The 11,676-nt window shown below is 40.6% G+C and overlaps 1 protein-coding gene across 2 annotated transcripts in view; it reads right to left on the bottom strand.

Annotated features, from left to right (window-relative positions):
* Cfi (complement factor I) overlaps positions 1 to 11,676 on the bottom strand; it is a 61,182-nt gene that overhangs the window by 25,148 nt on the left and 24,358 nt on the right. The window contains exons 2-7 of one of the 2 annotated variants that reach the window (XM_013505440.1): positions 10,258 to 10,305; positions 8,118 to 8,397; positions 6,492 to 6,645; positions 4,953 to 5,134; positions 3,737 to 3,850; positions 3,490 to 3,600 (exon numbers count right to left, since the gene is read on the bottom strand). In XM_013505440.1, coding sequence (XP_013360894.1) covers positions 3,490 to 3,600; positions 3,737 to 3,850; positions 4,953 to 5,134; positions 6,492 to 6,645; positions 8,118 to 8,397; positions 10,258 to 10,305 — 889 coding nt within the window. The remainder of the gene's footprint in view (positions 1 to 3,489; positions 3,601 to 3,736; positions 3,851 to 4,952; positions 5,135 to 6,491; positions 6,646 to 8,117; positions 8,398 to 10,257; positions 10,306 to 11,676) is intronic. The other variant, XM_013505441.1, reaches the window with a different exon arrangement.

The raw sequence follows: 11,676 nt of genomic DNA, 5'->3' as shown, positions 1-11,676 counted from the left end.
AGGCCATCCTGAACTGCACAGTGAAACCCTGTCTCAGAAAGAAAAAAAAAAAAATCCTCAGGACTGAATATTTCTAATGGGTTAGATTTGCTAAAGAAAAAAAAAAAAAGGCCAGAAAGGCATGGAATGGTATATGATATATTTCAAGACCTAAAATTAAACAGCTGCCTTGCTGACATCATACTGAACAGGGAAAAACTGAAACTATTTCCTCTAAAATCACAAATGAGATGAGAATGTATACTGTCACCATTCCTATTCAATATACCACATGAATTTTTAACCAGAGCATTTTGGCAAAAGAAAGAAATAAAAGAAATACAAACAGTAAAAGAAGAAGTCAAAATATCCTTTGCAGATAATTGATCTTACATTTATAAGACCATAGGCCAGGAATATTGCTCAGCAGCACAGTACCTGCCCAGCAAGCACAAGGTTCTGAATTCAATTTCTGATTAAAAAAATAAAAACCTTAAAGACTCTACTAAATGACTTTTACAGCTGATGAACAAATTCAGGAGAGTAGCAGGATACAAAATCAACACTAAAATATTAATAGGTTTTCTATACATAAATAATGTAGTACCTGAGAAAGAAATCAGGAAAACAATTATATTCAAAATAGCTTTAATTATAAATAAATACCTACCTACTTACCTACAAACCAATATAATGGAGGAAGTGAAGGACTTCTACAATGAAAACTATGAAATACTGAAGGAATTGGAGAAAGTACTACAAGATAGAAAAACCTTCCATATTCACGAATTAACAGAATTAATATTGTTAAAGTAACCACATTACCAAATGATCTACAAATTCAGTGCAATCCCTATGAAAATACCAGTAACATTCTTCATAGAACTTTTAAAAAAATCTAAAATTCATATGGAAACACAAAAGACCTAGAAAGGCCAAAGCAATTCTAGACAAAAAGAGTAATGCTGGAGGAATCACAATACCTTGATTCAGAATATATTACAAATCTGTAGTAACAAAAGCACCATGGTGCTGGCAAGATATCACACACATAGACCAATAGAATAAAGCAGAGGACACAGAAACACACCCACGCAAGTACAACCACCTGATTCTTGAGAAGGAGGTCGAAAATATATTTTGGAGAAAAGACAGGCTCTTTAACAAATGGGGCTGGGAAAACTGGATATCTGCTTGTATAAGATTAAAATTCAATGAATTCAAAGTGGATCAAAGACCTAGGTAGAAGACTCTTGAAACTGCTAGGAAAAAAACATAGGGGAAACATTTGAAATCATAGCAGAAGTCTTCTTGAATAGTACTCCGAAAGCACAGGAAATCATAGCAAAATCAACAAATGAGACTACACCAAAGTAAAAAGCTTCTGCATAGAAAACAACCAACAGAGTGAAAAGACAGCCTACAGAATGGAAGAAAAATTTTGCCAGCTACTCTTCTGGTGGAGGGCTGATATTTACAATATATTAAGAACCAAAAATAAATCCACTTAACTTATAAAACTCCCAATAACCCAATCAGTAAGTGAGAAAATTAATTGAACAGATACTTCTCAAAAGAAGTACAAATGACCAAGAAGTATATGAAAAAAATGTTCAACATCTTTAGCCATTGGGGAAAGGCAAATCTAGGCTACAATGAGATTCCATCTCAATTTAGTTAAAGTGGTTATCCTCAAGAATACAGAAAACAATGAATGCATATATGCAGGAGAATGAAGAAACTGGAGTTTGTCATGATAAGCAAAGTAAACCAGAACCAGAAAGACAAGTGTTACATATCTTCCCTAAAATGTAGCCTAAAAAGAAAAAAAAAGCAAACCCAAAAATGCCCTAAAAGCCAAAGATGATATGAAAGACTATGTGAAGACTGTATGGAGACTATTATTAGACAAGAAGAAGGAAATAGGGAGTGGTGGCTGGTCTTAGTTACTTGTCTTGTTGCTGAGACAAAATACCCAATGCACAAAGATAAAGAAGAAAAGGCTTGTTTTGGCTCACAGTTTGTGGAGGTTTCAGTCCATAATAGGCTGGCTCCAAGGCAGGGTGGCCTGGCAGAGGGGCATCGTGGAGGAGAAACAGTTCTTGGCAGGCAGAAGACAGCAAAGCAGCGAAGCAGCTTGTTTCTGTCCCTTTGTATTCGACCCAAGCTACCTGCCTTTTGAGTGAACTCATCCACACCCAAGGTGGGAGCCCTTCATCTTAGCATCACACACAACCCCAGCATCACACACCCTAATCCAGCCACCTTCCAAACTCCCCACCTATGACCCATGAGGCTTTGGGGGACATCTAGATACAAGCCATAATGCGGTGTCAGGGACGCAACGGGATGGCTACGACCGATGGATATGACCAAGATATGTTATGTGGGAGATGGAAAACAACAATAAAGCCCAATATTTTGCAAAATTGATACACACTAGTAAAAAAAAGGTGTTTTAAAAGCTTGTGTGCCCATCTCTTAAAAAAATGGTATTTTGAGATGGGAATGTGACTCAAAGAATAAAAGAACTTAGCCAAATGCAGCATTCAGGTTCTTTTGAATCCTGATTTAAGTGTATTAACTTGAAAAAGATATTTTTGAAGTAGAGAAATTTGAACAAGATGGTTATTAAAGGTTGCTAGAGAATCATTATTATTTTTGGTATACGGGTGAGAGAATGACGTGACATACACAGTGTTCTTGGCATTAGAGATGCACATAGGTGAAGGGTCACGTTTTCTGAAAATTACCTTAAAATACTCCCACAAACAAACAAGCTGCGACAGTCCTGAACAGAGTTATCAGTGTTGGTAACCACGGCATCAGGAAGGTGGGCACATAAGGTGCTGTTCTGTTTGCTATGTTGGTGTGTCTGAGAAAATTTAAAAATAAAGTAGCCAGAGGTAGTAAGTAAATATTTAGTAGGTTAAAATATAAGGATGTGAGAAGCCAGGTGTGGTGGTGCATACCCGTAATCCCAGCACAAAGGAGGCTGAAGCAGGAGGATCACTGAGTTTGAGCTCAACCTGGGAAACATAGTGGGTTCCAGGCCAGGCTGAACTACATAGTGAGACTCTGTCTCAAGAAACAAACAAACTAAAACAGGAGGTAAAAAGCCCATAGTTTTTAAAGTGTCCACTCATTAGTATTCCTACTGCTACACTCAGCTATGATCAATTAAGTTTACAATGTACCTAAGAAACATTTCAGAATCCCTGGCTCCAGTAATGAAAATAGTCATCTGGAAACTTTCCTTTTCTTTTTCTTTCTTTCTTTTATTGTTTTTTAAATAAAAAAATTTTTTTTGTCAGTATTGGGGATTGAACTCAGGGCCTTTGCACCGAGCAACATCCTCAGCCTTTTTTTTTTCTTATTTTGAGACAGGGTCTCTAAGTCACTCATGTACTGAGGCTGGGCTCAAACTTGTAGTCTTCTGCCACCGCCTCCCTCCTGGAGTGCTGGGATTACAGGTCTGCATCACTGTGCCGAGCTAAAGCTTTCGATTACCTTCACAACCAACTTCATCTTCGCCTGTGATGCAGTCTACCTCGCCATTGCATTTGTGCTGGTTTGGAATGCAGACACCCGACTTACAGAGGAAGCTTCCGTGTTGGCACCCTGGGCAAACACAAGCAGAGAGGGTTCTTCCAGTTCTTAAATGGGAATGCAGTGGGACCTTCAATTCAACAGTAAGATGCTCTCAGTCTGAGCTAGAAGCATGTATTTGGGGATTTAAAATTCAGTGAATATCTACCTTTACAGCACAGCTCATCACTTTGATCCCCGCAGTCATTGACCCCGTCGCAGGCTCTCTCTGGAGGAATGTGCTTCCCATTCACACACTGAAAGGGCTCCCTTGGCAGGAGATCTGTAAAACAAGAGTTATTTTTGTGGAATTTAGCAATGGGCTTATGGAATCACCTCCTTATCACATTTTTAGGATAATGGGGTCATTAAGATAAAGTCAGATCCCAGTGAAGTGATACAAAGTACCTCGGTAGTACCAGCGGAATCTGTGACTAACGAGGAGGAAGAATGGGCAAGCTGGCTAATTCGGGAGCCCCCTTCATGCTGAGAACCAGGACCGATGGCAGACTTCTGTAGCCCCTGGGGTGGGGTCCAGAAGCCAGGAGCATTCACTGCCACAGGCTTGCTCTGGCTTGCACCCGTTCCTCTCACGCCATTCCACCAACCTCCCACTCCCAGAACAGGTGTGGAGTGACATGAACATCTTTATGGCCCTATTTGTTTTAAGCACTGAGAAAGGGATCATTGCTTTGGTTTTAACATCGTACATATGGCTGGAATATTCCAATGTTGAGATGGAGCGGCAGAGTGACAAAGACTGCTGGGAAACTGAAGGACTAGTCTGGCCAACCAAACATTGTAAAGGAATGTATGGAGACTGGAACTCTCAAAGCAGATGTTGAAGTTTCCTCTAATGCTTGATTGATAGATGTTTGCTATGTGTTATGGTTTGTGTCTGGATGTCTCCCGAAAGCCTCATGCAGTCATGTTGTGGGCTTCTAGTTTATGACTGATTCATGGTCCAATGTTGGAATTATGGATGTGAGTGCTACAGCCACCCAGGGGTGGGTAGTTTGCATACAATATAAGGGAGGGAAAGAGCCTTGGTCTCTGCCACTCCTCCCTTTTGCTCTTGGTGCTTTTGCTGTTTTCTGCCACCATGAACTGTTGCCTTCTGCCATGTGCCACTCTGCTTGGAACCAGCCGAGTATGGACTGAAACCTCCACAAACTGTGAGCTAAACAAACCTTTCCTTCCTTAGTTTTGGGTGTTGGTATTTTATCTCAGCAACAAGAGAAAAGTAACGGAGACACTATAGTAACTTGAATCCAGATGTTCAAGGAAACAAGGGAGGCCGACAACTGAGGACCAATCGTTTGTTTACTAGGAGCCTGGTGTGAAATTAATGGGAAGGGAGAATACCAGGCAAGGGCTCCACCAACCTGCGTCTGGTGTGTAACACAGCACACTGGCTAAATCCTGGTAACCCAGAACTCTTCTCTTGGAAAAAGTGCACTCAGCCAAAGTGGTCTCAAATCCCCGACAGTGCACTTGCAAGCATTCTGTGGAGTTCATACGGAGATCTTCAGGATAATAAAACCTTGCTTGAGTATGAAGAGCACCTCTGCAAACAGAATAATGAAACACGATGGTAAAGTATTAGTATTTACATAGATAGTCATACTATCAGGGGTAAGGACCTAGAGTCATTTCCTCTCATTTTGTATAAATCTATAAATTCTCTATAAATCTGGGTTACAATCTCTTTGTCTTAGTACTTTCAACTGTAAAAGGGAGTATACCTGCTTCACTAGGTTTTATAAGATTAATTAAAATAACCACTTTAGACTAACTAGCCTGAAGGAGGCTGGAAGATCTTTTACAAATTGATTACTCTAACAGAAAGTAGAGGAGGAAAAAAGGCACAGAATAAGTATGGTAAATAATAAGCCCACAATAAGATAGGGAAAATGAAGTCAACTGTGTAAGTAGTCACTAGGTAAAATGGCCTAAATTTTTCAGTTAATGATTGACATATTGGATTTTTAGAAAAATGTTGTGCATAAAAACACACTTAATAGGAAGATGCAAAAAAAATTAAAGAAATGGAAAAAGATTGTGAACAAAAAAGTTAACAACATTACTTATTCTAATAGTTAACATTACAGAACTATGCACATGATGTATTTTAAAAGCACTCAATACAAAGCAAACACCTACCTAATTTAAAAACTTGCCACCATACAGGGAAATTCTCTGACAGCAATGCATTGAAATAGGAAATCAATGGCAAAAAGTTAACTAGCAGCAAGCTAATATCTTCATTTAGAGAGCACAAAAAAAAACCTTCTAAGTTGCAAATGGATCCAAAAAGAAATAGCACTGAGATGTAGAAGACATTTTAAACAGAATAATAAGTAAAATATCACTTAGAGGGTTTATAGTGTGCAGATAAAGTGTTACCTACAGAGAAATGGGTACCTTCCATATTTGTATTGAGAAAGTAAGAAAAATTGAAAAGCACTGAGTTAAGCATTCAGCTGGAGGAATCAGACAAAAATAGAGAAGAAAGGGGAGAATCGAAGATAACAGCAATGATTAAAGATGACTAATCAGGTAGACAAACCTGTGCAAACTTGATCAAGGACAAAAGAGGAAAGGCCACATTAGTTGTGGAAAAGTGGATATAATTATAGCTGAGTAGAGAGAGCCAGGAATGAATGTATTTGACACCCTTAAAGTCACCCAAGGATTTAGCCCAAATACTTGAACAAACTTACGGGCACCCTGGGTTTGGCCAAGTTCTAAGCCCTAAGCAAACACACACATTTAATCCTCATAACAATGCTAGGGGATTGGGAGTGAATATTCTCAGGTTACACAGGAGGAAACTGAGGGACAGAAAGTGGAGGGAACCAGAAAACCAACAGTTGGAACAATGACATCAAGCCTGGGAGAAATCCCCTGATCCGAGCACTTACTGTGGAAAGCCGAGGTCAAAGCAGGCCACGTTGGCTTCCACCATGCCCCAGCTGTTTTTACAGATGAACATTTCCTTGTCTTGGCCCACAAGTTTTACTTTAACAATTCCCCCTGAATCTACATTTCCATAATTTAAGGTAACACTAAATCCTCCTAAAATGAAAAACAAACAAGAACAACAACAACAAAAAAGGATGAGCAATATTTAGGCATTTGTCTTTTTCCTGTTCAATTTAAGAGACTTTAAAATGACAGAACATTTCATTTCAAAATAACTTTGGAGACCGTAGAGATTTTAACAAACAAGGACAGGCATTTCTGTCATGAGTGCTCATGTGGCAAAGGCCCAGCTACTCTGTCCTAGAGAAGATCACTGAGTCCTCTCACCCGCCCTGTAAAGAGGAAGCCGCGTTGGTCTCCATTGGTACACAGGAGGAGCCTAAATCTTGATGTGAAGTTACTGGCCTGTGTGCTGAAGCTGGGAATTGGAAGTGGCTCTATTCATCTTCCTCACACTCCACAGTCTTAGAAGTAAGTCAGACAATTACCAAAATCCCAGAAGGGTTTATGTGTTCTCACATATTTAAAGCAGTTAATATCTCTAGAAAAGAGATCAGCCCTGATGAAATGACCTCATTCTTGCTCCTTCCCATCTGTAGGCAGTAGAAATGGGAGCGATGGGAAGCTTTGTTCCTCTTTTTGCCTCACCATCCTAACTACTATCACAAAATCCCATAGGCTACTGCAAGCTGATGCATCTTGGCTCCTTTGAAAAGAATGCTTCATGCATTTGCTTGTAAGTCAGATGTGTCTGCGATTACTTGAGAGCAGGAGACAGAGAGCCTGAGTTTGGCTGTTGTAGCTAAAATTGAATAAACACTTTCTGTGTGTCAAGCGCTAGACAAAGAACTTGACATGCATTGTTTTATTTAATTTCCACAAGAATCTTATGACTTAGGAACTTTTAATGTTCACGTTTCACAGAGGGAAGAACTAGGACTCAGAGAGATCACACAGTAGGTCAATAACTGAGGTGCGGCATGGAGACAGAAACGCAGATCCTTGACCTTAAATACTGCACTCTGAGTGCTGCATGTTGGAGTCACAGCCTCCTCACTCCACTAGGCACCCAGGCAGGGAGAGGCAAGCTGGCCTGTCCCACCAAGTTGCCTAGGGTGAAGCACATCAAGGCCAGAGTGTCTCAGCTCCCCTCAGATGCCCAGAGGCAATAGGGACAGGGATGGAGCAGAGGGCATGGACAGTGCAAGAAACCACCAGGGCTGGAGACCCATAGGCCCAGAAGGACCCTGACCACATGTCTGCACTCATCTCCTATCCAGGCTTTCTCCTTGGGTTCTGAGACAGTTGGGTGACCCTGGGAATAATCCCTTCCAGCAAGTAGAAGTGAGAGTGGGGACCACTCTAAACAGCAGCAGTGGGACCTCAGAGCTGTGTGCTCTGGATTCAGGTGAGCCCGATTTCTTTAGTTATCACTTTGACTGAGATCTAAAGTATTTTGAGTTGTCATCCAAACATTTCACAGAAAAAGTACTTCCTAACAGAAAGGCTGGTCTACAGTGGCCCTCTTAGATCACAAAATCACTGGGTAAATAGGCCGCTCCTACCTTTAGTGGTGCATGTTCCGTTATTTAAAAACTTAGTCCCTGGACGAAGACATTCAAAACTCTTTTGATGGCAGTAAGTTGGGTAGCTTCTCCCATTGGTTGAGCACACAGGGGTGCCATTCTTGGGGCACTGATAGGGGAGTTTGCAGGTACAGGTCCCATCCACACACCTCTCCCAGGGCTGGCAGAAGACTTTGCTGCAGGAGCGATGTGTGAATTTGTTCAGTAGACACTTTTCATCCACCAGGTTCTCCTGAGTGACAGCTGGTGCTGAAGGGAGCTATAAAACACGAATAACCATGCTCTCAGCAACAAACCAAAAGCTTCTTTTTCAAACACAGATGAGGATGGTGTGGTCCGGTGGTTTTAGGAACCAGGCAAATCTGACTTCCTCCCCCAGGTTGGGGCACTAGGGTCATACAGTTTTGGGAAAGTCACCCCTATGAAACATGACTTCCTCATCTGCAATTCTCCAAGGTAATTATAAAGATTAGAAATCATATGTGTGCAATGGCTGGCAGGTGTTAGGCAGGCAATTCGTGGGCGCTATTGAGCAACAAATTTGGTGCTGATGTGTCTTACGAAGTGAATTTGAGTCATGCAATTTATTGTTACTAAATACAAACAATTTTTGAACTCCTATTAGACATAAAGTCTTTCTAGGATGCACATGAACTAATTTCCATCTTTCACGGACTTTTTATCTAGACAATAAGACAAGAACACACATCCTAATAGAGTACCTAGTAGATGATGGTGAGTGATATAATTGCGGTAGAAAACCAGCACAGGAACCTTGGAGAAACAGGTTGGGAGAGATGCTTGTTCTACTCTCACAGAGCAGGGCCAGAACGGGCAGGCATAGCTGTCAGGGTGTTAGCAACGGACAGGAGAGGGCTGATGCAGAACACATTTAGGGAGCAGGTACAGCAATAGGATTCAGCATTTTAATCCATGTATGGCTTGAGGGGGTGGCCCTAGGTTTTTCACACTTGCTGAATGAGTGATATTTCTCTCACCAACCACCAGTACTAAAGGACTATTTGATCTGCTGCACATAAAGCCTTTTCATCAAAGCATTAACAGTGAATAACTTAACCTGTATGCATTTGAAAAAAGCTATCTGAGACCATTTACACATTAAATATAGGACATAATGTCTATAGTGTCAGCCTGCAACTTCATTTTTAAAAAGGCTGAAGTCATTTATATGGAATCTTGTTTTATGTACTAATGCCAATCTATATGTAACTTCTATAGTTATGTGTTTTGGTGGTGATTTTAAGATTTTGATTAGGTCAATAATTGCTTAAGCACTGTTTCATCCATGTCAAAATATTTTCGCCTTTAGTTCTGAATCTCTTAAAACTCATTTAATTAATATTCTGGTCTTGATTTGAGAGTATTCCCAATGCATTCTTTGTACTTAACCTAGTTAATTTGGGCTCTGTCACAATAGTGGGTAGAATTACATAGTCTCTGTTATCAATACAATGTTATTCCAAGAAATGTTAAATATTTATTTGCTGTGTTGACTGGCTCAAATGTGAATTCTGTTAGTACTGGCTAAAGAAAAACCTGGGAGTTTCCTTTTAAAAAGAATATTTGAAATATAGTTTTCACCTAATGTCATTAGCGGTGAGCCTTTCCCTATGTGTTTATTGTGCTTGTTGTTCTTTGTTCGGTAGCTTTTCCAGCTAATATGCCCTTAAAAATTAAATAAAAATTTTGAAAAGTAATGAAGCGTGGTTAATGACATTATCCTATGAAAGACCCTGGTCAAATTATTAAAATATTTATGTGTTAAAATTTTGACTTAAGAATGCAAATATAAGTGTGTTTACTTAGATAGCCACTCCTTACTTCTTTATGAATGTATTTACATACACTGGGAACACATGCTCTAAATGTTTCGCAACAATTACCACAGCCAATTTGTCTACAAAGCTGATCTTGTCTCCTTTGGCTGTTGCTGCAGCTGCTGCTTTGTGTGCCTGGACTTTTGATAGTTGTAATGATGTTGCAATTGCTTTTTCCTGAACTTCCTGTATTTTTCTCCGGGCAGGAGTACAATGACAGTCCCTAGAAAGCAAAGAAGTCAGACAATCTCCTATTCTATGCCTTTTCCCTATCACTTTACCTCGTGTTTCTTTGTCAGCTGGTTTTTCCGGTGTTTTCCATCTCTACCCTGTGAAAGGGGAGGGGGAGAAAAGGCGACCAACCATGAGCAAAGCGAGAACAGGTCCATCAGTTTCCTCTTTTTATGAGTGTTATTAGAAAGCCCCTCCTCTATGGTGAGCTAACTGTGCGATCTTGGGCAAGGGACTTTACCTTTCTCTCTCTTTTCTCATCTTATTTTTAGTTATTTATTTTAATAGTACACGTTTGTGGTACATAATAATTACATTCATAGTGGGGAGTTGGTACTTGTACATAATGCTTCTTAATTCTTGGTGATCCTGTTTCTTCATTTATAAAATGTGGAAAATAAAAATAATGTTCTCATATAATTATTTTGAGGGTCAAGTGAAAAATACAGGAGAAAGCAAGACACTTAAGATCTTAAATTGGCTGGGAATGTATCTCAGGGATAGAGTGCTTGTACTACCATTCAAAAGGCCCTGGGTTCAATTTCTAGCATTACCAAAACCAAAAAACTCTATTTAAGATCTTATATAAACATAAGTGCTATATCAACGCTAATATGGTGGTGGTTGTGGTAGAGGGCATAAAACCACAAGTTTTCCGCCCTCCTCTCAGTCCAGCCTTTGCTGCCTCTCCCTGGACACAGGGTGAAGTTGTTATCCCTTGACTCTGGGCTTGGCCATGTGACTTGCTTTAGACAGTGGGAAGTGATCAGATGTGACACAGGGATGCTTGGAAAGTGGTTGTGTGACTGGGTTTGTCCTCGTGTTTCTGTGCCACAGCTGTGAGAGCATGGCCAGGCCAGCAGAGAGCTGAAGAGAAGTGATATTCCTTCCCAGCCAACCCATCCTCCATCAGCTGGTCTCCGCCAACCTCCACGTGCAGGCTGCATGGTATGGAGCCTGTTATTAGCTTGTTAACCAACTAGTGCAAGGATGACTTCCCCGAAAGAAAGCAGAAAAGCTCAAAAAGATCAATAATGTAAAACTATCTGTCCAAAGGGAATAAACGACTTGGATCCCAAGAGTTAACAACCACATAAGAAATCCTTATTTGGGACATTTGAGGCCCAGTTGGCCTCAGTTCCTCCACATCCTGGTGTCTCTCCTTGCACCTAGGAGCTGCTCTGCACGCAACACAAAGTCAAGCTCCAGACAACCCAACAGCTTCTTACCCAGCGTGCATTCTATTCAGAACAAAACCAAAGCTGAATAATAAGAAACAGAGATAGATCTTTTGCAAAAAGAAAGGAGATCAAGAGATAGAGGGAGGAGGAGGGAAGAGAAGGGAATGGAAGGGACATAAAAAGATGTCACATAGGGGGCTGGGGATTTAGCTCAGCGGCAAAAGCGCCTGCCTGGCAAGCTCAAGGTCGTGAGTTCGGTTCCCGGTACCGGAGAAAAACCCAAAAAAA

The sequence above is a fragment of the Chinchilla lanigera genome, unplaced genomic scaffold (genome assembly GCF_000276665.1).
Source record: "Chinchilla lanigera isolate Chin_1 unplaced genomic scaffold, ChiLan1.0 scaffold00095, whole genome shotgun sequence".
Lineage (NCBI taxonomy): Eukaryota > Metazoa > Chordata > Mammalia > Rodentia > Chinchillidae > Chinchilla > Chinchilla lanigera.
Note: the sequence above shows the minus strand (reverse complement) of the source record. Positions and strands in the feature narration are given on the sequence as shown.